The 26,597-nt window shown below is 39.5% G+C and overlaps 1 protein-coding gene across 2 annotated transcripts in view; it reads left to right on the forward strand.

Annotated features, from left to right (window-relative positions):
* CADM2 (cell adhesion molecule 2) overlaps positions 1–26,597 on the forward strand; it is a 562,189-nt gene that overhangs the window by 450,014 nt on the left and 85,578 nt on the right. For both annotated transcript variants that reach the window (XM_089512206.1, XM_089512207.1), the window contains one exon: positions 25,921–26,099. In XM_089512206.1, the coding sequence (XP_089368332.1) occupies positions 25,921–26,099 (179 nt within the window). The remainder of the gene's footprint in view (positions 1–25,920; positions 26,100–26,597) is intronic.

The raw sequence follows: 26,597 nt of genomic DNA on the forward strand, positions 1-26,597 counted from the left end.
GAAGTTGGATTAGGCAGTTCAAGTCTGTGTATTGAAATTCTTAGCACCTATTGTAAAGAGAAGAAATGAAATCATTGCAAGTGTCAAACTGCTGCTGAGAAACATGGCTTCCTACTAAGCACGTATGTTTGGCAAAAATATAGCACCAGCCAAAAAGAGCTGAAAATGCAGTTGTAATGAGAACTAAACTAGTGCAAACAAAGTGGGGATGGTTTTAGGAAAATGAGAAAGGTCTCACTTATCACTGTCATTTTTAGCATGCTGTGATGAACTCTGCTCTGCTGAACTTCCTCAAGTTCACTTATTTAATTGTAGGTTAATTGTGGAAAAGACTGATAGGGCAGAGTTGGGTCAGTAAAATAGCTGAACAAAAGCTAAACAACTAAAACTGGTTGAGTCCTGCCATCCAGCATAGTAAGCTTTTTCATAGCCACTGACAGATAATATCATGTGTGTGGGAGAGGGGGGGGGGAGAGAATTTTTCAATATGTTTGACAGAGAGCCATCAATTCCCTTTGTAAGTTTAAAAAACTAGAACAAGTTGAAACACAGATAAAAATATCAGACAAAATACAGTCATGGCATATCTTAAAGATAGAAAGAAAATTCAAATATATTCAGAAATTCTAAAAAATATTTTCTTTGTTTTCTAGTGGGTTTTTTTCTGTGCAGAAAAAGGCTGGAATTGGATATTTGTTCAGCATAAAATTTGCTCATGGCTGATTTCCATAGAAAAAGGTTATCCTGCACATAAAGCAGAATTTTCTGCACAGGAATTGAAATTTCTGTGTTGAAATATTATTTTCCATACAGAAATATCTGTTTTTTACCCAAAAACTATGTGCAAATTTTACACAGCACAAATTCCCCATTACATTTTTTCTCTGCAAAAAAACATATTTCCCATACAGTAATTAATAGTTCTGCAGTGAAACATTATTTTCCATGCAGAAAATAGAACTACTTGCATTTTGTTCACAAAACAAGAATGTGAATAGCCTTCAAAAACTGCGTAGTTTCTGAAGACTTTCTTGCATTAATTTTTGTAATTGGTGAAAGTCATTGGACTTTATCACACAAAGAAAATTGGAAGTTTAAACAGGTTAGAACCTGTAGTTATCCAACGTATTAGGCACAATTGTGCAAATGGTTTTCACATGATGCTGCATGCAAACTGCTTAGAATCTGAACAGAAAGTGACATGAATCAGGGAATAGTCATTTTCAGGAAAATACCGTGTTTTCATTTTCATTTCATTCATACATTCTCTTTCATTGCACAATTGCTGTAGCGTGAAAGCCATTTGAAGGATTCTGCCCATTTTTGTGCTTGTTCTCAGATTTTTCCATGGTTTCTTAGGGATAATAGCCAGGGATAAAGGAGCATCTTCCCAGGCAAAGGCAGAGGCACACGGACACACAAGAGAAAATGCTTGCTTCTTCCTCCCATGCCTCTCTCTGTGTGAATGTTTCTCCTCCTCTAGTCAGGGCTCTTAAAAGAGCAGCTGATGCAAGGGCAGAGAGAGAGAGTGAATGAATGGCTCCTGGTCTGAACCAGCAGCGATACCTTTAAGGGATTTTGGACTTCAGCTCCCAGAAACCCAGACATATGTGCAAGTGCAGGTTAATCTAGAATTCTACATGTGATAACAGCACTTTGCATGTGAAAACCCATTTGTGCAATTGTGAGTTAATCATGTGTACCTACCATTTTTACCTTCCAACTTTTCCCCTTGTGATAAACTCCATTGCTACATTTGAGAAAAAACTCGGGCCCTGTACAGACCAGCCTGGGGGGCGGAGCTGGGGCATCATGTCCAGGTGACATGCTCCAACTCTGCTTCCAGGATGCCATGACACTGCATGCCACTCCAAACTGTGCGCAGCATCATGGCACTCCTCCGGCACTGTGTCCATGCGACGCAGCACCAAAGGAGTGCCATATAGCTTCACCGCCGTGGCTATGACACCCTTTCGAGGGCGCAAAAAGAAGCCACTCTTTGCAGTTCCTTTTCGCACCCTCAAAAGGCTGGATCGAGGCTGCAGTGTGCAGTTGCCGCGGCCTTGTTCCGGCTAGGAAAGGGACGGCCTGTCATGTACAGCCCATCAGGCTACACTCACATTACAGAAACAATCCAGGTTAACATTACTTTAACTTCCATGGCTCAGTGCTATGGAATTCTGAGAACTATAATTCTATAAGACATTTAGCATGCTCTGTCAGACAGCTCTAGTACCACAACAAACTACAACTCCTAGAATTACATAGCATTACACCATATCTGTTAAAGTGGTATCACTGGATTAGTTTTGCAGTGCAGATGCAGCCTTAGTGAAGAACTACATTCCTAGATATGGGTAAAGAAAAGGTTTTTATGTATTGACCATAATAAACTCCTCCTATATATACACATTACAGAAAAAAACATGCTCCCTGTATGTTGAAAGTCTAGTATATTTACTTGCACTGTCAAAATATTCGAGAATGGAACATTCATTTTATTTTTCTATATGTCCTGAGTAAATGGGAACATAGATAAACAGCATCATTTTAATCCTTGTTCATAACTGTCCTAATAAAATGCAAAAACAAAGACTTAATTGCTGTTTGATCTATGATTTCTATCAAAAGCTGACATGAATCAATTTAAGTATTTGCAGTAAGCAAAGAATTGAAGTAGGCCGGGATACATGCCCAGAAAGCTTATTATAGCATCAGTTTCAGTGTAGGAAGATTTATAGTGAGAGTTCACTATGAACTAACATATCACAAGTTTGCGATTTTGTATGCTGGAGCCAGCTTAACCATTAGGTAAAGTTACAAAGTGGTTTTCTTGAGGCACTTAGTTTGAGATGTCATAAAAGGGCAGCAACTTTTAAAATTGGTCATTATTGTAGTTCTCATTGCTAGAGATGGGAAGATGTACCTGTCAGGTTTTCGTCGTACAATAAAATGAGTTGGCTGGCATTGTGTACTAGATAACATGTTGAGTGGAGCAGCAATTACTGTTCCACTTCAGGCAGCAAAATTTCTTGGGCCAACCGTTCAGTTGACTATCTTCTTTCTTCCGAATCTGGATAAATTTGAATGGGACCAGGACTATTTGTCCTTTAGTGGTCTACACAGACTTTACTTAATGGTTGTCTGAAATAAGGTGCATAGTTCACTTGAACACTGACAAGTCTTATGGAAATTGCATGTGATGATGTTCAAACAATATGTCTCCATTTGAAGTAATTTTATTAGCAAACCTGCTCAAAGAGGCACTTTGTCTTTGTAACGAGCAAGCCAATTATTTTGAAGGATTGTGAAAATGTTCATTTTGTGACCTTACTCACCCATATTTCTGTGAATTTAATACTCTAGAGTAATAGAATCTTAAATAATACACAGTTAATAATACACAAAGCTACACTGGCTGAAGAAAATGTATCATTTCTGATAGGATGTAAACACCTATGGTACTAATACATTAAATTTTTAGGTTGCAGTGAATAGATATTCTCTGTTTGCAATTAGATTTCCATTTTCCATTTGGGACTTCCTTTTTCCCTACCAAGCAGCAAAATCAGTATCTTAGAGTATCAGGGGAAGAGCACCCAGAATGTTTTCTGTCAGTGATCTGTAAAGTGATCATATGGTTTAATGGGTCCTAAATCAGCAAAGAACTTTTATAGCTTCAGTTGCCTTTCCTACAATGCTTGTTCATAGAATAGTGTATAGTGGAGACTAAGCACTCATGTGTGATGGATTATTGAAATGTTATTATTATTATTATTAACCTTTATTTATAAAGCACTGTAAATTTACACAGCACTGTACATACAATCTTTTTAATTGGACAGTTCCCTGCCCTCAGGCTTACAATCTAAAAAGACATGACACAAAAGGAGAAGGGAAAGAAAATCCTTTCTTGTGATTGTGGGCGGGGCCGGCGTTCCTGGTTGCATCCTGGGCGGAGTTTCTTTCCTCTTCCCTGAGGCATGTGTGCCACAAACTTACTCCATGGGTTGCAGTGAAAACAGTAACCTTTAATTCAACAGAAGCTTTTTCCCAGTCCACCAGACACCCGTGTTAACGGCCAACACAAACAACTTGCCAGTAGTTCTCCTCCCCCCCCCCCATACCCTCATAAGCCTACTGCAGTCCTGGGCTTCAAGGATTGCAACCCTCTTCCTGAGGACCCCTTCGATACTTCTCGAGGGGCTCAGTCTCTGCCTTTTCCGATTCCAGTGGCGGCGGGCCAACTTCCCAACGTTCTCCCTTAGGGTCCCACCACTCATCCTCTAGGTCTTGCAAGCTGTGAGTGGCCCACTCCTCAGAGTCAGAGAAAGGGAAATCCTCTTCCTCCCTCGGGTTCCGAAGCTGTACCTCTTCGTGGGGCCCTCGTCTCTGGCTCCGTCCTCGCCGCCTCAGCGACACGGGGGTCCCGTTCTGGCCCGGACTTCTCTGCACCTGTCCTTTCCCTTCCTCGGCCGCAACTTCCCGCCCAGCTCTTCCGCGTCCAGCCCTCCCCGCACGCCTTGGCCCTGCCTCCTTTATCTCCCCAGGGGCTACCTCCTCCCCCTTTTCCGACTCCGCCCCCAAACTCTCCTCCTCCCTTCTCCCAATCTCTCCCACCTGGGGCTCCTTAGCCTCCTCATCCCTCCCTACAGCAGTAGCCTCACTACAGTGATGTAAGACAATTTTTAAAAATTTGTAACCTGAAACTAGTTTTTAAGGAAAACAAAATGCAGGAATTTTCATCAGTGTGGCATTTGGAGTTAGTAACAGTTAAAGTATAAGTAGGGAAGAAAAATTAAATAAATTAGCATATTTGAATTTTCCCCCAAAGTCTTAATTTTGGAATTATCAGCCCTTCTGCTTCATAATGCTATAGTTTTTTTGTGTTTTTTTCAGGCTGAGTGGCCATGTTCTAGTAGAGTTTCTTTCTGACGTTTCACCAGCATCTGTGGCTGGCATCTTCAGAGAAAGTTTGCCTGGAAAAGACTATATATATTGTGTGACCTGGAAAGGCAGGAGTGATTTGCATGTATATTGTTTGTTGCTAATGGCAGTCCTCAGGGTGTGAGGGTCTGTACAAGAGGATTAATGTCTGCTTGATTAGTGCTCATTGTCTGCTGGGAAACCCCTGACCCTGGGAGATTTCTCATTTGCATTTGTTGAGTCCTTATCTTGCAATCTTTCAGGACTGGTAGCCAAACCTTGTTTACTTTAAGGGATTCCTCTTTCCTGTTGAAATTGTCCAAGTGTTTGTGGATTTCAATGGCTTCCCTGTGCATCCTGACATGATAGTGGTTGACCTGGTCCAGAATTTCATTGTTTTCAAACAGTATTTTATGCCCAGGATGGTTTGTGGCATGTTCTGCTATTGCTGATTTTTCTGGCTGTCCCAGTCTGCTGTGTCTCTCATGTTCCTTGATTCTTGTTTGCACACTGCGTTTGGTGGTCCCTATGTAGACTTGTCCACAGCTGCATGGTATGCGGTAAACTCCTGTGGCTGTGAGAGGGTCTCTTTGGTCCTTGGCTGAGCAAAGCATTTGCTGGATTTTCTTTGTCGGTTTGTAAACCATTTGAAGGTTGTGCTTCCTCACCACTTTGCCTATTCTGTCTGTGACTCCTTTGATGTATGGTAAAAATACCTTCCCTTTGGGTGGCTGCTTGTCTTCACTCCTCTGGGTTTTCCTGGGCCTGGCAGCCCTTCTGATGTCTGAGCTGGAATAACCATTAGCTACCAGTCCTGAAAAATAAAGACTTTCCAGGTCACACAATATATATATAGCCAAGTCCTTTCCAGGCAAACATTCTCTGAAGATGCCAGCCACAGATGCTGGTGAAATGTCAGGAAGAAATTCTGCTAGAGCATGGCCACTTAGCCCAAAAAACCCACAAAAAACTATGGATGCCAGCCATGAAAGCCTTCGACTTCACCTCATAATGCTATGTTTTGCTATTGTCATAGTAAGGAGGTATTGTACACCTGATTGCTAGAGATGAGATTTTATGTATTATTTGCTTATCCTGTTCTTTCTCAAAGGACCCAGGATAAAGTAGAAGTTATATTTTATAATTGCATCTACTCTGGGATTTTGACTGGCACTACACCACAGTCACCTAATAAATAACATTGTTACATAAACTAAGGGAACAAGGAGCACTCTCCTCATATCCCAAATTACAGAGCTGAATCCATTGTACCATAATGTTTCTTCACATCAAATGTTTTGTTCTTTCACTAAAGGCAAAGATGTCATGGCCAGCCAAGATCAGCTCGAGGAGGATGAGCCTCCTCCAGAGCAAGGGCTGATTGAGGCAACGCCAGGTGATGTTCCTGCCCTGCCAGGTCCCAGCTGTGATCCTCCAGCCCCAGAGGAGGAGGTTCAACCAGGTCCTAGTGCCGAAGAGAGGCCTCCTATGGTACCACAGCCTAGTGGTGACTCTGGAAACGAAGCTTGCCTGCAGGTGCCTCTTACAAAGAGAGAAGGGCCGAGAGTGCTTGCAGGCGCAGATCACAGAGGATTGCCGAGAGGCAATTAGCCAACCAGCCTCAGGTGGCACGAGGGAGAGTTTCCCTTATTTAAGTGGGAGAGAGACTAATGCTGGTTGCTAGAGTTTATTGCATGATCCCTTGGCGTGATTGCTGCTAGCACTAGCTCCTAGTATCTGGATTCTTTGTTACCTTGACCTCGGACTGGACTTTGTTATCTCTTGGCTGTTTTGACCTCGGACTGTTTTGACCACTCTGTCTCCCGGTATCCTGACTTCGGCTTGGCTTTTGGATTGTTGTGACTTCTGGTACCCTGACCTTGGCTTGATTTCTAGGACTATGTCTGCGATTGCTGGCTGCAGTCCAGGACAAAAGCAGAGTAACCCAGGGCAAGACAATCTTAGTTTTCCTCTTCCACCAATTCCTATGTATGTTGTCAGTAAATAGTATTGTGTATTTCAGTATATATCAACATGGTACATGTAGTGTGTAGTTTAACATATATGGTATTTTAATATTATAAAGTCATTAATTGCCATTATGTATAGACACCCCTCTCATTTAATGAAACCCAAAATGTATATCATACAGTCTCAGGAAGCAACAGATTATAGTATCTAGAAGCATTTTATTATTGTTATTATTAAAATTAAAAGTAGGCATAATCAAATGTTTGCATAATTGAAACAAGCAATTAACAAGTCATTTAATACTTAAATGGGTATCCTGTTTGACTTCTTCCTTGTCTTAATTCTGGCAGATTCATCAATTTAATTGTCAAGAAAGACTGGTGTAAAACATTAACTTGCTGTGGAAAAAAATAAAATGAATATGTAGATTTTGCTACAACATATGGTAGCCTACTGCAACTGAGAATTCTTAAGAGTTATGTGTATTTGGTAGTCCTCACTCTAACATTTAGGATTATTGTCCCAGTTTATAGTCCTCAGCCAAGGAGATGCTCTCCAACAGGACATTCCAGGAACAGGCTTCCTCTTTAGTAGGCAAAATAAACATGCAAGGAGTGCATTAGTTGTGCCACAACTTCTACCACATTGAGAACAATAGCCTGAAGATGGAAAATCTCCTTGTCATTTAGAACAATGGGAATTTCCACTTGGCATTCTGAGCTGCATGGAAAACCTAAATGCCCAGAAATTCCACTTCTGGTTTTCACTCTTCAAAAGAGGAGAACAGAAATATGTGGGAAGGAGCTTTCGAGCTAGTGCACTCCTCTTCTTTGTGTGAAAAGGTGTTGGAGCTAGTGAACTCAACTTCTTTGCAAATTTTGCTTACTTTGGGCACATATGAATAGGGTTTACATTTCTATAAGCAATTACCCTGAAAATCAAAAGTCAAATAGGTGGAACCTTGTTTGTCTATTCATCTGAGATAAAATGAATTAATACATTACAGGTCCTGAGACTTAATGATGCTCCAAGGAACTTTATTCCTTGGCCTATCCCTCCCAGCCATGCTCCCATCTACACTGTGGTAGTATTGAAGTTCCAGGTAGTTGTGATGTGTGTTGTCATCTAGCAATAGGATTATTTGTTGAAAGGATTAGCTCACATTTTCCACTTTTTTGTGGATCACGCTTTTGTGTGTGTGGGGGGAGCTCAACATAAGGGACAGAATCCACAGAACTGACGTTGATATTAGAATATGAGGAATGAAGGTGCCGAGACACCTTCTGATTGTGTGTGATTGAAAGTGTAATTCAACAAATCTGAAGATTCCCAGTTTGGGAAAGCGTGTACTAAACTGAATTCTTTCACCATACCAAATCAAATCAAATTGTTTTCTATTGCCTCTGCAAAGGGATTGGAGACAATGAATTTTAAACAGTAGCTGTAATTGATATTGTGTGTGTGTCTGCACCAATACTACTGTTTTTGTTGGTAATAGCAGAAATGTTTCTTGGCAGTTTCTCGTCTAAATGTCATTTTGTGTCTTGGGGAATATTAAAGTGGGGAACAGTGTCTATGATGTGGATAGGAAGGAAAATAATGACAAAATGTAGAAAACAGTTGATCTAATTTCTGATATTAGCATGGAAATATGTTAACTGTAACAAGCTCATTAAGAACTAAAAGCCATTAAACCAATTGCTTTTACCCCCCAATACCTTTATAATTCTTTTTTGTTGTTACTGAAACATCTCACAAGTTAATTCTAATCATGAAAAAAAGAATCATACCATATGTTATAAAGGTGATAAAATTTGTTAAATACACTGTATATGCACAAAAGAAAAAATTCTTCAGAGGCAACTGTAGCATGAATTTTGGGGGGTGGGGGTGGGAAGGAACACTAAAGGTTTAGAAGTGAAGACTTATAAAGAAATAAGGTTGTGGCTTAAAGGGCACTGAGTATGCTTTCCTCATATTCTATGTTATCATTATTCTACACGTGATAAAGGTGTACAAAAACACTACATATACTTCCATACAAAGACACTGTAGCTTCAAAGGGCATAAGCGGCAATATTTCTAAAGGTCCAGTTGTTGTTGTTGTTGTTGTTATGATTATTAAGCTTTATTTATAAAGCACTGTAAATTACAAAACACTTTATATAAATAAATTTTAATAATAATAATAATAATAATAATAATAAATAGAATTGATGGGAAAGGGGAAAACAACAGTTTATCACAGTACTTTTCTAGCCATGTGGAGGAAAGATTTAGATGCAGGTTCATCTCCGCTAACAATTAGGAGCTTCTCAATAAGGCTGCCTCAGTAAGTCTCCCTCCTTTCCAATCTTGGATGTCATCTAGGTATGTGAGAACTTCTTGTAGGCTTGTTTGTTGTTCCAGTGACTTTTTGTCTGTTGTAGGTAACATTGAAGATTTTCATACCAGAGCTTACGATGGGGTAAGCCCTGGTAAAACGCTGCTAAAACGTTTAGGAAGTGTGTGTGTGTGTGTGTGTGTGTGTGTGTGTGTGTGTGTGAAAGCCTGATGTGCATCTTAAACATCAGGGAATTGTCTGATCGCCTCCAGAGTCCCTGAATAGTTTGGCGAGCAGCCATATCTTATGAACGTTCATAGGAATTTGTTGCTCCCCAAACAATTCAGGGACACTGGAGGTGAGGGGATGACTACCTGACATTTAGGAAGCATGTTAGGCTTACACACACACACACACACACACACACACACACCCTAAACATTTTAGCAGTGTTTTACCAGCGCTTATCTCACAGTAGGCACTGGTATGAAAATCTTGATTGTCTTCGAACTGCTAGCGTTATTGGTCCTGATCTGATTACCACTGATTTTGTATTTTAGGAACGGTGGGTCCAGTCTTCTCCCTACTACTCAGTGGACTTTCTTCCTCTTTTCCCAGGCCTTGTGATTTTCAGGATTGGTGTGATTTGGTCATTGATGTCATAGTATGACCTAAAATGAAAAGAGTATCACTCTTCAACAGATCCATAAAGTAACAAATCATGCTACCTGCTAAATTTTACATTTGCAATAGTGAGGAATCAGCCAATCTTGTAAATTGCAATGAAGCTGCTCTTAGTAGTGTAAACCCATATGGCCCTTCAAAAAACAGAGGGGTGAAACAGACCACCCCGAAGGGGCAGTTTTAAGACATCCCCACCAAAGCCAGATTGGGCCTGCAGCAAGCACATGACACTGCCCTAATCTGCCTTAAAACGGAAGAAGGAGCAACAAAGATCAGCTCCTTTATCAGCTGGCAAAAAGCCATCTTTTCCCATCCTGCACTGGCTTGAAGCTGGCTGCAAGCCCACTCCACTGGCGTGCGGCATATAAATGCTGTGCCACCAGAATGTCATGAAGCCACCCACATCTAAACAGCTGGGTGGCTTCAAGACATCTTGGAGACGTGCGGCATCTAAACGCCACTGCCCCATGCTGCCCGGAAGGCAGCTTTACCAGGCTTTCTGTCATGGTCCTTAATCTAACTAAGGGGCTGAACAAAAGGGTGACAGGATGCCACCCCTTTCCTAGCCAGATTGGGACCACAGCAATAGCGTGCTGTGGCCCCGATTTGGCCTTTCTGTGGTGCAAAAATGAGCCACAAAAAGCAACTCCTTTTTGCACCATGGAAAGGGCACCATAGCCACTGGTACAGTGGCTTTTTGGCACTCCTTTGGCACTGCGTCATCTGGACACAGCAACAGAGGAGTGCCGTGACACCACCCACCACGCAGAGGGGTGCACAGTATTATGTTGGCATGGGGGCAGAGTGCGTAATGAAGACTCCACACCTCCGCCCTGCTGCCAGACTTTATCACTGGTTTCTACAGCCTCTAAATCTTTTACTTCTTCTTCCTATAATCCAATTTAACATTGAAACCAGCACAGACTTTACATGCAATAAAAGAAGTGATACTTATCTCCTGTCCTATCTTTCCTGCCTTATCATTCCTAAGAATTCAAAAGTTTGTTCACAGTTTTGTAGTTGGTTGCTCCTAAGAAAGGTGTTGCTATACTGTGGAATAAAGTAGCAAAGTTTGCATAATAGTCTGTTATTACAAAGAGTTTCTGAATATTTGCTTCTTGTTTATTGCAGTCCTTTGCTCTTTTAACTTTTTGGACAACTGTACTTGGCTCTATTCCTACTCTGATTCCTTGACTGCTGGCTAATTTTCAGTTTTCATAGTGTATGGCCACTTTGCTTGAACTCAGCATGTTACTGGTGTATCCTTTTGATCTGACACTCAACCCAGCTTGATCTCATTCCTGACTCAAACTGTGGGCTCTGCTGTTAGCCTGATATTTGCTATTTTTAGTTTTTTTTAGCATTTATCATTTGAGAATAAATGAAGCTTTCTTTTAATGAATATTGATAAATGAATCATCTTTATAAGGAGAAATACAGACTTTAAGCATAAAGTAGGTAAAGGGAAAGGACTGGAAATTATTAATCCAGTTGAAAGCACTTTGAGCAGCATTCTGCAACCTGATCCTTTGTTTGGTGAAGGCTAGTACAGTATAAGTGTTTAGGGTGTCTTGTCCAGAGAGTAGCACTCCTATAATGCTGCCTGCCACTGCCAAACAGCTTGATAGAACCACTGGTTTAGATGGGTAAAATAAATCAGTGGAAGATAGCTGTTGATAGCCTATGGTAACTAGACGTCTAGAAGGGGCAGGGATAAACGAACATCAGATCGATTAGGTTGCTGGTTCCTCCCAAGAAAAAATCCAAATTGCTGCTTTTTAGTCACAAACACAAAATGGGTATACCAGTTCCATGGCTTACTTGTTTTTTGCAGCTGACTGTGGGTGCATCTGCACTGCAGAAATAATCCAGGTAGGCACTACTTTAACAGAGATGGCTCAATGGTATGGAATTCTGGGAACTGTAGTTTTGACAGACATTTAGCTGCTTCTCTCGGAGTGATCTGGTGCCACAACAAACTGTAAATATCAGAATTCCTGAGCCATGGAGCTTAAAGTGGTATCAAATTGGATGATTTCTACAGTGTGGATGCAGCCTGGGAGACAAATATCCAAATAGCTGATGTGGTCTGCCCTTGGTTGTTTCTTCTTTTAGCAATGAATTGTTAAGTGGAAAAACCATGTAAAAATTAAAGTAAATACTTCAACACAATGATGCTAATACTATTTGATATTTCCCCCTCTATTTCTATGGCCATATTTTTTTTAAAAAAAAATCCCTAAATAAGGTGACACAACACTTCCTTCTCCCTCCCTCCCTCCCTCCCTCCTCCTCCCTCCTTGTTCCTTGGCATAGTTTCTAATGGCAGTGATATACATCTGTTTTTGCAAACATATGCCTCTAAGATGAAACCAGTTTTAATCTCCTGTACAAAAGTGCAAAGACAGACTTTTTATTGAACATAAAGAAAATAAAAATAATGACCACAGGGAAGATACACAAATTTGATCTAAATAATGAAGAAATAGAAATAGTAAAAGAATTATCATATCTGGGATCAAACTTTGATAGGAACAGGGACTGCAGCCAGGAAATCAGAAAAAGATTAAGAATGGGAAGAGTGGCTGTGAAAGAAGTAGATAAGATCCTAAAATGCAAAGATATACAACTGAACACAAAAGTTAGACTCATACAAACCACTGTATTCCCTATTACCATGCATGAATGAGAGAGCTGGACAGTTAAGAAAGGAGAAAGGAAGAAAATCAATTATTTTGAGACTTGGTGCTGGAGAAGAGCATTGACACTTCAAAAAGATAAACAAATGGGCCCTAGGCCAGATCAAGCCAGAAATCTCATTGGAAACCAAGATGATAAAACTGAGGCTGTTCTACTTTGGACACATCATGAGAAGGCATGGATCACTGGGGAAAAAACCAATAATGCTGGAAAGGTGGAGGGAAGTACTGCATGCTAGATGGATGGAGCCTATTAAAGAGATTACAAGTATGAGTTTGCAGGAGTTGGGAAGAAAAGTGGAGAACAGAGGGTCTTGGAGATGTCGCATCCGCAGGATCGCTATGGTCGAGATCAACTTGAGGGTGATTAACAACAACAACAACATTAAAATGTTGGTTGAAAGCATTTTCGTGTGTGTGTGTGAGAGAGAGAGAGAGAGACTGAAAATGTTATTGTAATATAACAGGTCACATTTGTAGTGTTTTAACATTTATATATTGCTTTGGGAATTTCTCAAATGCAGTACCTTTTTGCACTGTATTATATGTACACTACTTATAAACTATCAGTAACATTTAAATTATGCAGCCACAAATACTACAGCAACAAAGATATGCATACTACTGATTTTAAAGTATTGTTTTCCCCCCCTGGTGTTATGGTCTCTTGAGCCTCAATATACAAATTCATAAAATATGGTAGTTTAAAAGCAGAAATAAAAATGGTGTTTCACACAATAACTAGTTTCAGTTGCAGAGGAATAGCTGAATTAGACTACTGTAGTAACAATGAACTAAGGTTTGAGTGTGGAGAAGAACACAGGGAGGGAATTCAGTTTCTTCTGAAGCAGGAACCCTGATGAATCTCAACCATAATTAAGACAAACAACATAAAATTTTGATCCAGAAAAGGACAGGGGGAGATAGGATACATAGCCTTTGTCTGAATCATTATGTCATCAAGAGTCTTACATTTTGCACAGAACTGAAAAGTCCTGTGACAGTTAAATGACAGGTAGTACTTTCAGAGGCAGTGGTCATACTACTACTTTCAGAGGCAGTGGGCCCGCAGCCTATCCACTCCATTAGGATGATGAGAACAAATAGCAGATGGCAAGAAAATAATTAACAGAGTACTGTACATACTTACCATCACCACCACTACTCTAATGTAGTAGTTATCCTGATCCAGAGTTTAGTAATACAGGTACACTTTGTAAACAAAGAGATGTGGTTTGCCTAACCATGCCTTTCAATCATAGCTTAGTCACACTGGAGTTGACTCTCAAGTATGTTGTAGTCAGCAATGGCCCAAGCTCTCATGCCACGTGAGGCAGGATGTGAAGCACCATTGTCCCATCATAACTGCCAACTCTTCTTCCTACATCCCTGTCTCATCACCTCCATCTTTGAATGTCCTAAGACTTGCTTCCCTAATCCCTATCCTTCCTCATAGAAGAGGGGTACTCATGGAGGAAGAAGCCAGCGCAGTTTGTTGTCTCTAGAACTTCACTTCCTCAGAAAGTCACCTCACTTTCCCAAATAGACAGGACAGCATGGTTGTAGGAGGGATGTCTCCTGATCTTTGGCACCTGCTATGAACAAACACTTTCTAGAAATTATATTGACTGGTTTATTTTGAAGCACAGTTGAGGCCTAGAACTCTTAACTATGACCAGCTATTTGAACAGCAAGAACTAACAAAGAGTGCTTCTTCTTGTGATGGCTCTGAAAGGCAGGAAGTCCCTGCTACAAATCTTGACTCTTTCAAGGCACTTTACCAAAAAGTACTGTTACATCTTGAACTGAGACTCAGATCCCCCATCTTGGTGATACAGAATGGATTCTGATGTTAGTCATAGAATCATAGATTAATAGAGTTGGAAGAGACCGCAAGGGCCATCCAGTGCAACCGCCTCCCATGCAGGAAATCCAGATCAAAGCATCCCCGACAGATAGCCATCCAGCCTCTGTTTAAAGACCTCCAAGGAGGGAGATTCCACTACATCCCAAGGGAGTGTGTTCCACTGTCGGACAGCCCTTACTGTCAGGAAGTTCTTCCTAATGTTGAAGTGGAATCTCTTTTGCTGTAGCTTGCATCCATTGCTCTGGGTCCTAGTCTCTGGAACAGCAGAAAACAAGCTTGCTCCCTCCTCAATATGACATCCCTTCAAATATTTAAACAGGGCTATCATTTGGCAGTCCACCATTTGGACTGCCATCTCTTCTAGATTCTTTTCCTGCTATTGATGTTTAATGACAGTGGAAACACTGTTCACCAGAATGGGCTGATAGAACAGCTATTTCTCATCACATCAAGAATACCTCTCACAATTACTACAGATTTCTTATCTAAAGACCTATCCAACCTGAAAGCAACTGCTGCCAGAGCTGAATTGGAATTTTTTTGGTAATGATGATAAATATCAATTGGCACAGGACAAGTAAAAGCAGCAAGAGGTATACCAGGATCATCTGAATACTGAGTTGAACAATTTCACAGGAGCAGTACCCAGGGGGACATAATTCCAACTAGAGAAATTGAATATCATGCCATGTCTAGCCATTGCTCTTTCTCAGCTCTGATTCAGCAAATGTAATCTCTGAGCTACCTGGTGCAATCTAACCCTGAATTATAATTACAGATACACTAACTCAGCACAGAAGGATAATGAAAACAGCTTTCTCCTTCTCTGCACTAGCTTCGGTTTGCATAATATACCATAATGTGGTGACAGTAAAAAAGGTTGCATACTACTGCAGGGAAGGAGGCATTTTGCCATTACAAGAGGCACATAAAATTTTTCCCTTGTCATATTTTGGCATACATTTGTCAAAGAGAATAAAATAAAATAGAAAATAATAGGCATTATCCTGCATGGCAATTTATCTTTCCTTTGACAGAGAATATATGAACTCTGGTGACTGTGAGGCATTTGTCAATAATGTTACATCAAATGTGCAGGATGACAAGATCTCCTTGCTCAGGCTAGATTAAAAGATGTGGAGATATTTTATTAAACCATATGATTTCCTCACCCACCCAAATGTGGAAGGTGGAGACATATTGCTAAAAAAAGGGGCACATTATAGTGCAAATCTAAATTGTTTTGCATAGTCCTCATTATTTACAAGAGAGGATGTGTGCTTGACATTGCTTAGTAGCTTTACACTTATTTTGGTATCATGGCACAAGAATTCACCTTTCTACTTTTCTGAAGATAGTGAGAAGAGATTGGAGAAGGAAACTTTAAAAATTGCTTCTCTTTTTGCTCAGCTTTCCCTTGGGCAGATGATATAATCTCTTGGCTGGTTTTATAATGATGGAGACCATTATTCTATCTTGCCTTTCCTTTCAAAATGGAGAAGTGAAATATAGCCATAGAATTTTTAATCTTAATATTCTTTTCTCTGAGAATCCTGAAGGCATGCTCATGTTTTACTTTAACATGTATTTAATTAATTGCTTAAATTTTATGCTGTTTCATTATAAAATATAACTGCTTCTAATGTTTTGCTGTTGTTAAGCAGGACTCCAAGAAGCTAACTGATAATAATGAAACTACAGCACAAACTGGGATTGATGCTGGTTTCAGAAATTGACATGGAGCTGTAGTCAGGGAGTGTGACTATTGAGGGAATATATCAAAAGCACTATCAGCATACAAAACTAGTTGCATCATTCTTTGAATTCAGGACATTATTAACAAATGAAAGTATTTGGCAACATCCAGGAGTCTATCTTACCTATTCCTCAACTGGCCATTGAAATTTCATGGATGATTAGTAGTTCCAGCATTTATCACCTCAAATTCCACCTCAGCAACACTTGCTCATCATTTTTGTGCCTTCCAACCCAAGGTCTATGGTACTTACTGTCATGAGCTTTCTCTTCTGCCTTCTTCTTCATCAATATTCCCCTTCACAAAGCTTTCTAACTCTAAGCTGTGCAATTTTAAAAGTAGCTTTGTACTCGTGTAGCTAAAATATCTGACTTATAGCTGTAGGTGTAGTTGAAATATGTGGCAATTTTCTGTGTTGAGCTGGTTACACATTCCATTCATTTCTACACACAAGGATGCATACAGAGAGTTAAGATATTAGCAGTGGCATGCCTGCATTTAAAATATTGTATTTCAGCAATATCCAGCATTATTTGCAACATGCATGATTAAATAATCATTTAATAACTGAGAATCCTCCCCCCCCACCCAAACTCAATTGTCTGAATCTTATAAGCTTGTAAAAACAAGAATTGATAAAGTGAGTAGTTCTAATTCTATAAATTTCTGAGTAAGGAGAGGATGCGATATTATACATCTTGTAAAAAAAAAATCCTTGCTTTTAAATGATAATAGATCTCTTTCTGCAAGCCACAATACTTCCCTTTCAACTCTTTAAAGAGAAATTGGTTCAGTCAGCATTTTAGCAAATAACCAGAGTGTTTGAACACAAATGTTTTCTGCTAGATTACATGTGCAAAACTGGCATCAAAGCTCATCTATATGCTGCATAACAAATTCCCCTGAGCTTCTCACGTTGGTATCAGAGGTTAGCCAGAGGACTGAATAGTCAGACTCAGCACTTAGTTGATAAGGTAAAAATAGTAAATGAAGAATGGAAGCACTTATTTTACCAAGAAAATGCTGTTTTGCAACTTGAAATGCTATGTTGTATTTGGAATGCATTTATTACTATGGTAAATCTATTTATCTTTCCCAGCAAGAGTTGCTCTCTATTTTAAGTGTATTATTCAAGAAACTGCAACTGAAAAATTGATTTTTAAAAAAAGTATTTGCATACTGGTGCAATAATATTGCATATATCTTACTCATGTTGCCCTTATTCAGAGGTACAGCTATTCAGGCAGTCTCCCTCAGTTTGGAGACATTTAAGTGTGTTTCACAATGACATCTGCCATTGTAGCCAGCTTTGGGAGGATCTGGAGACAATATTCTGACTCTACAAATGTCATGGGAGGGTCTTCAAGATCAAACCAAAAATGACAATAAGGTCACTTTGTTTTGGAAAGAATACTACTTCTATTTTTAAAATTGTGTGTGTGTGTGTGTGTTATGTTTTGCTTCCACAACAAACGGTCGCCTGACTCGGCGGGCAGACCGTTTTGCCGCTAGAAGCGGCTGGAACTACAAGCCCCAGTGTGCACTGGGGCTTGCTCCGGCTCCCTATTGGTGCGCGGAGCAGATGGGGCGTTCCTATCGCTCTGCGATGCTCTGGGAGCCGGGCTCGTTGGTGCGGAGCTTCCGGTCCTCCAGGGCTGCCCATTGGTTGGGTGGCCTTGGAGGAGGGGCTCCGCACAGCATGCAATATGGGCGGGGCCTAGGCCTATTTTAGGCCACGTTGCCAGCCCCAGCCCTCAGTTGGCGCTTGGCTTCGAGCAGAGTGGAGCCAAGCTGAGGAAGGGAGAAAGACTTTGAGCTTCTCCCACCCACCCACCGCTGTTTTGTGGGTGTTTTTTCGTCACAACTTTGGCGGCAGCATAGGCCAGGATCTGCACGTTGTTGTACCAGGGCTATGGAGCTCTGGTTTAGGAGTCAATAGGTACCCGGGGGCGAATAGGGCAGGCGTTTGGCCATTGCGGGGGCCAGAACGCGGGAGCACCTCCCGGTGACTAGGGGCTTAGTGAATTTGTGAACGCAAGACAATGTTTGCGGTCAAGTTGTGTTCCTTAGCCCCTAGGTCATCCCAAGCACCTGGTGGGTGCCAGGTTTGGATAATCAGACAACATCGGGTTGTTTGATTTCACAGAACCTGACCTTATGCTTTGTGCCAACCCTACCAATTGTTTGCAAATAAAGTTGTGGCCTTACTTCCAACCTGTTGTATTGTGGTTATTTGACAGCAACATCTGAGGCAATGTACACTTTTGTATATGTATGTTCATTTCTATAAACATAAAATTCTTTCTCAGTAGTTCTGAAGGCCTTGGGGAATGACATGCATTTCATACTCTACATGGTTATTACTTCTGATGCAGATGTATCCTGTAGGTTTAGTGGGGACAACTATAATTGAATATTACAAAAACACTCACAATTTAAGTCCCAATGTATATTTTTTACCAACAATACATCAACAATACAACAAGTTATACATTAATTTGGACACATATGCAATATCCCTCAAGTTTGAAGCATTCAATGAGATGCCAGTCCATAACTTTGACTGCAGGATTCTTCTTCCTATATTGCTTAGTTGTACTGCAATATTAGGTGCAACTATTAAATCTAAAAATTAAAAAAGAGGCAAAAGCAGTGTAGAAATTGCACAGCAACATAGACCTCATCATTTTGTTTCCCTTCTAAATATATAGCTGAAAATCTGACAACCTTATTCAAAGTGAAAATGGTGTACCCCTTAGCCTTGGTAACTACAACTTCTTTCCAATTCTCCTTCTCAACTCTTCCAATTAGTACAGCAACATCCTTGGGGTTTCTCCACCCTTTCGGCCAAACCAGTACTTATAGGGGTTGCACAGACATATTCAGATATATTACTATGAATATTCTAAAGATATCTATTCTCTATATTAAAAAGCAGTGACCAAACTTTTGGGCATGTTCAGTTTATTGTTAAATATTATATGAAACAAGATTTCATCTCAAGCACTAAAGAAATTATTTATTTATTAATTCCTCAAAATAGTCCTTAAAATTGAAAAAGAAACCACAAACTTTAGAAATATAGTTACATCCAAAAGTCCCTTTACACTCCAAAAGAATACCATTAAGATCTCATTTTAACTGCCCATAGCCTCATCCAATGGAATCCTGGGATTTTCAATTTGGCAATGGCTATTTAGAATTCTCAGCCAAGTGTCAAACTAGAAACCCCAGACTTCTACAGGATGCAGCCACAGTTAAAGGGATCAGAGTGCTATAACTCTATAGTGTGAAAGGATCCCAGAATCAAAACAGTAAATTTAAATTCTGGGGATGCAAAAGAAGGGATGTTTTAAATTGCAGAAACTGTAGGAAAATTGTATAGCCTTTGTGTCCATTTTTCTGTATTTGTCTATGCAATCTAGTTGTACCTATGCATAAGTCTCTATCCATCCATCTATCTATCTATCTATCTATCTATCTATCTATCTATCTAGGCATAGACCTAAATTTATCCAGGCTTAGTGCCACATAAATAAGTACTGCAACAAAATTAGGCCCAGGGATAAAGATTTAGAGGGCAGAAAGGAATATGCTATGAAGGGTGGACTGTGGGGGAGGGGAGAAGATTATTAGCAATGAGTTCAGTGCTTGCTTTTGTACACATATTCAAAATGTGTAGAAGGGCAGTGATTTGTCAATTTCTCCCAAGGGCCCATTATTATTAATAGGCCTTGTTCATTATTAATTAGATTTTTTTGCATAAATTGGTAAAAGACAAGGATATTTCTGATAGTCATTGGAGAATAATAACTGCCATGAAACATGGAGCGAAGCAAAAACTGAGTACTGTTGCTTTTTGAGAATCCCTGAATCTTCCTAATGAAATAGACAAAAAAATGAGCCATATCTAAAGAACAATGAATTGAATAGTTTTCCTTTCAGCATTATTGCAGTAACAGTTATACAAGCAGTAAAAGAATATTTTACACCTGATATCTGGAGCTACCTCATAGTGTATGAAAGAACTGTGCAACTTTTTGGACTCGCCTAATGTCTTGCTCCATGTCTGGGATGTATCTAGTTTTCCATTGCAAAGAAAAAACTTAATGAGGTAGTATCTGACAGCCAAGGAGCAAGAAGTGTAAATGGTTCCCAATTCTGCAGCTTCCACTGCTATCTGTTTTGTCAGGAAAAGGATTGGAGATGGGGCAGATCTGAATTCTTTTAAAACAACAACAGTGAGTAATCTTATGCAGCTCTGTATGGTAATTTAAAGTGTCAGTCAGTCTGTCTATCACTTCTGTCATACAAATCCCTATGCTTGATCAGAGTCAGCAAAGTTTTTGAATGGGACCAAAGCAATAACAGCAGTCAGGTTTTGAACATAATATAAAAATTATTCACAGATTTCTGAAGACTTTGCTCTAGAATTCACATTTAACAACAGCACAACAAGAACAACTTGTAGATTTCCTAGGGGTTTTATTTTTGTTGAGCCACCATGAAGCAATGAGTCCAGACACAGTATTTGGTGTTAAACAAGTATCATCTTTATTGATCCAAAACTTATTTAAATGTTTGAAGCCTGGGGCTGAGCAAACGAAGGGGGGAACATCCTGGCATGGATTTAACTGAGGCCCAGTGCCAAACTAATATATGTCTCCATTGAGTGAAATGTCAGGCCCCCAGGGCAATCCAGAGATATTGGTTGCTCTCTTGAATAATCATTTTGGAGGGCCAAAATTGTGTAGGGCTTGATAGATTAAAACTTTTTCTTTAAGTAGGCCAAAATCGTTTCAGTCATGGTGGATTAGCAGCATGTCAAGGGGGTGGTTTCTTATGCTCTCCAAACAGCAGAGGCATCAAACCACCCCATCTCAGTCCCCTCCTGCCATGCCATGGTAACACTGCCCAGTCCAAGCTTCTCACTGGAATGACTGCTCTGGGACTGTAGGGCCACCCAGTAGACTGTACTATGGCTACAGATCTGGACCTGACATTTCAGCCAGCATCATCTGGAAATTGAAGGAAAAAACATATTACATGACACTCCCACCAAGTTTCACAGAACAAACATACCTCTTGAAAGCAGCAGACTTCCATCATTCTATCCACTGAATGCCCTGCTGGCTCAGACCCAAAGCAGAAGCAGTTGATGCTGCCCCAGTCCTGGAAGAGTGTGTACCAAAGTTGACACCCTGAAAACCCAACTGCTGCAATGCCTTGGAAGTAACTGACCAAAACGTTTATAGGTGATGGAAGGGCTCATGGCCTGCAGGTTATAGGTAATGAAAGGGCTCAGGGCCATTGCCCCACAGGCAAACCAGTAACTTGCAAGACGGATAACTCAAAGCCTCCACTAATGATGAAAGTCTCTGCTGCAGCAACTGCTTGTCCCATGTGAGAACCCCCTACACCTCATGACCATCCCAGTGCAGGATAATCCATCCTACTGTGAATTCAGCAGACTCACTTGGTGAACTATACACTGCTTTGCTGTTATCACTGGTGATAGTAGACATCATGTCCACTGTACTGTTCCCAGATGATGTGCTAGTTTTCCCTCTATTGTATTGCTTATTTGATCCATAGCTCTTGAGTCAAGATGAGACATAGCTATGGATCAAGAGTAGACAAACCATCGTATTAAAAGAATCCTTGCCACCCTTCCTTGAAGCCTGACCCTTTTCACCAGGAGGGGAGGATACTATTTTTCCAATTCCTCAGTTTTGGCTAAGATTAAAGCTTCCCTGCTTCATCCCCAGATGAAGGGAAGGAAATAGGAAACAGATGCTTATCCATTTTTTTTCTGGCAGAGGGCTTGCCCTTGGCTGAACCAGAAGCATTCTTGGGAGCCATAGTCAAAAGCCATAGTCATTGGCAGCATATCCCACAGTACCTGCTGTTGGTTGGCAGTAATCAGGGCTATTTGCCTAGATTCCAAGATCAGAAGGGATCTGACTGATAATTCTTTGAGATAATGAATTAATCCTGTTCAAAACACAGTAATTGGAGATGATTGACAACTAATTTGCTCTGTTAATGTAAACAATCACCCAGCACTATTGAGTAATGCAGGTAAGCTTGCTAAACAAGTAAGTTTGGTAAATTGATCTTGAATCAAATCCAACAGTCAATATTGATAGCTTTCTTGCTGCAAAGTTTTAACCCAATCAAACGAACCGATTTGAATAATTAATTAGGAAATCGAATCAAATGGCTCATTCTTACTAAACAATGAATCTAATCAATTAACTCATTTTACTAATTAACCAATCAATTCAATCAAAATGACTTCAATTAACCAATTAATTAACCACTCCTTTTTAAAGCAACCAAGTCTGAATGAAATCCAGACTAAATCAACTAAATGGATTCAAATAGAATTCAAGATAATTTAACTAAGGACCTTATTGCAACAACAAAAAACCCAATTGATCCCTAACATGATACAGTTGCCTTTTGGTTGCTAGTTATTATCACATGTAATTTGCCACTGCGGCCGCTGAGCAGCTGCATCCTGGCTGCATCCAGAATCCCAGCTGCATTTTGGAGGCCATTTTTCCAAGTTGGGAGCTTCCTGGCTCGGAAAAGCAGCCTCTGAAGCTCAGCTGGGACCCAGGATGCAACTGGGATGGAGCTGCCCAGCAGCAGCAGCAGCAGCAGCAGCAGCAAATTACATGTGATAATATCCGGTAGCAACCCAAAAGGCAACTGTATCCCTTCACAAACCTCAAGAATGGAGAGCAGAAAGGAATCTTGATGTTTCTGATAAACAGTTAGCACCTGGACAGCAGACCAGCAACTGCACAAGTTGCTATCACAACTATTGTCACTATAATAAGATGGATTTTGTATTCTATTGAAAATACAGCAATTATTTACCAATTTGCATCTATAAATATGTTAGCTATACTGATTGAATGTCCTTTCCTGTTGCTGATGACCATTATACATCTCTCCTCATCTGAGCTGGGAAGGTGAGAATTTTAATATAATGCAGTTGGCCATCCATACCCATGGATTCTGCATCCATGGATTCAACCATTCTCGGCTTGAAAATATTCCATAATATTCTGAAAAGCAACACTTGATTTTGCCATTTTATATAAGGGACACCATTTTACTAACCCATTGCATATAATGGAACTTGCGCACCACACATTTTGTTATCCATGGGGGGTCCTGGAACCAAACCTCACCAGATACCAAGGACCCACTATATACAACTTCACAAGACACTTGTGTTGTTTGAAGATGAAAGGCATATTGTAACTAGTGATAAAACCTGAATGCACTGTTCAAACAACAGCAATCTTTCTGAAACTCATTTTAGCATGCATATGACATGCTAAACAACAATATGACAATAGGAAAGCTTTTAGGGAAACAACTGAAAGATCATTTCTGATTTTTATTTCTTTGTAACCTGTCAAAAGGGTAACATTATTATTAAGTGTATACAGCTCTTGTTAGTTGGCAATCGTATTTTGTAAACCCAAGACAAAATCAGAGTGATGTGAAGAATGTAGAAGAGCAAAAAATAGTAATGACTGGTGGTAAGGGCAGACTTTACCATCTGATGACAGATTATGATGGTGGATGAGTACAATGCTTTATTATTATCCAATTGCTTCTTGGATGAATGTTGTCCTTGTGGTAAAATGTTTTATAAAAGGTAATTTCCTTTTGAAATACATTACTTAACTTGTGTTCCCTATGATCGGTTTTATAAGATGAAAGCAAAAAGGGCTCAGATGGTGAATACTTTTCCCTACTAAACCCTTCACTATGACTGGAGTTGTATTTATATCTATAAGAACTCGAATTTGGATGTCCATTTGGATTTCAGTTTGGATATCACTTTATTTTTCACGTTGTTTTCTGTAACATTTTTGTTAACATTTAATATATTACGGCACTAAAATGTTATATATCATTGTTAGATTTTTTTTGTTATGTTATTTATTAGAAATAATATATTGCTGTCTAACCCGAGGCTTCAGGACAGAGCAATTTTAAAATAAAAATGATATAACAGAGTTTCTCATGTATGTCAGTGCTCCGGGTATTTTAAAATCTCTTCTTCTAGCCATCTCGAACCTGTCTTTTTACAGACTTTTCAGCTCTCCATAATTCCCATTAGAAGACGTATTTATTGCCACCAAACCTTTATAGATTCATTTTCTTCCCCCGTTCTACCAAAGTCTGTCCCAGTTCACCTCATTTATTGCAGTTATATTGCTATCCTGATGTATTTTCATTTCCTTTCCTGACTATTATGAGGACCTGGTATTCACCCTTTCTGTAGCTTTTTTTCTCAACACCTTTCAGCAGGCTCTGATGATCTGCCTGCACATTCCATTAATAAATTATAGCCTTGACTCATTCCTTTCAAAGCATTATTGTTTTTATAAAAATCTGAAGCACTTGAACTGTCCTACACACCTTTTTAACTATATACCTATCTTGCCAGTATGTCATAATGGTTTGTGGTATCATGCTGGTAAATGTTGAATGCATGTGCCTAATTAGGTGTGCATGTTTTCTGTGAAGCCAGTTGCTGCCAAGATTTCAAAAAGTACATAGAAATGTTCAAAAGCTAAGGGAGTATAGAACAACTTTTTGAAAGCATAGTGTTTAATTGTGTGATATGTAATTAACATGGTAAGAACAAAAATTGGGAAACCTAAACTCTCAGAATCCTCTGATACTGACAAATTCTGCTTTGTGAATATGTTGAATGCAACTTTACTAGATCTGTCATTTGGTAAATACGCAGAGATATCTTTGAACAAAACTAATTATTTGCAGAAAAATATAATCATGATTCCTCTACAAATATATACATGTATTAGAATTCAGCACACATTTGAAATCATTTGCAAACTCAGTTTGAAATAATTTACATTACTACTTTCCAATTATTTATATGATCCTGTTCAAATCCAGTGACTGTGTGAATAATGTACAGATGGATTTTAGAGTAGGAGATATGCTACAGAGCCATGAAGGCATCTAGACCATGGCCACATGGGTGGAAGGGGTGGGAAGGGAGGTTCTTGCTGATTTATTCCCGTGTGCTTCTTTTTCTTTTTAAATTTCCTATCAATCAACCAATTAAATCAATGAGAGGCAGAAATACTCATACTCACTTGATGATGACATAATCAAAAGATTTGTTCAAAATGGAGGAACTTTTATCTAGCAAATCTTAAACTGCCCCATCCACATAGCAGCTTTGTTTTGGTACTTGCCCCTGGTAGTAGCTTTTTTTGTCTGTAGATATTTTCAAAGATTTTAGATTGTACGCCATAGGGAGGTTTTTATTTGTATCTTGTTTGATGACTATGTAAAGTGCTGTGTAAAACTTACAGCGCTATATAAATAAACTTTAATAATAATAACAACAACAGATGGTCTATACAATGTGCATGTTTTTCCTTGCAGATGGGTATTCTCTGTTTCAGAAACATCATACTTTTCCCCTATCCTAAATGTTTTTGCTTGGCTGTACAGGAGGATTATGACTGTCCTGCCTTTTTATCGATCTACACATCTATCTACCTATCTTTTCATTTGTTTTTAAATATGATGTAGAAGGAACATATGTCGGTTTGCATTGCTACAATCTAAAAAATAAAAAATGATGTTAAAATAATGCTTTTTGGTATATCAATCCATTTAACAGGCCAGATCCAGTATTATGGACAAAGGATGGTGGAGAATTACCAGATCCAGAAAGAATGATTGTCAACGGTAGGGAGCTAAACATTAATTTCCTAAATAAAACGGACAATGGTACATATCGATGTGAAGCAGAAAATTCTATTGGCCTAAACAGCGCAGAATATGTTCTAATAATACATGGTGAGTACCTTCTTCTCTATCACTTAAATGATGGTGTGCATTGACATGTGCTTTGATGAATTTAGTTGGCTTAATTTAATATTGTTTTCACCCTATCTTTCTAAATTTGGCTGTGTTTTATTTTTAGTGTTTCATTCAGCTTCAGGCTGCTGGCTGAGACTATTTACCAGGTCATGATTTTGAAAATGTGCTTGATGGAAGTTACTTTCATAATTGAATAAGTAACAGAGAAAGGATCTAATTGTAAGTTCTGAAGAAAATACGTTAATAGTTTTCTAACAATGGATAATATATTTCTCATAATATCAGATTATAGCTACAAAATGGGTTGAGGAAGAACTATATTTGAATGGCAGAAAGAAAAAAATAGAGAAAAACATCAGAATTATTAAGAACAACTATAATAATTGCAGAAAGTAGTCTTCAGGGTCTCCAAAATTCTTCATCAGTGTGGGTGGTGAAGAAAGGGGGAGAAACAGAGAGGTCCAAAAAATGGCC

The sequence above is a fragment of the Sceloporus occidentalis genome, unplaced genomic scaffold, assembly GCF_023333645.1.
Source record: "Sceloporus occidentalis isolate IW3139 unplaced genomic scaffold, rSceOcc1.0.p SCAF_2, whole genome shotgun sequence".
In the NCBI taxonomy this organism is placed as follows: Eukaryota; Metazoa; Chordata; class Lepidosauria; order Squamata; family Phrynosomatidae; genus Sceloporus; species Sceloporus occidentalis.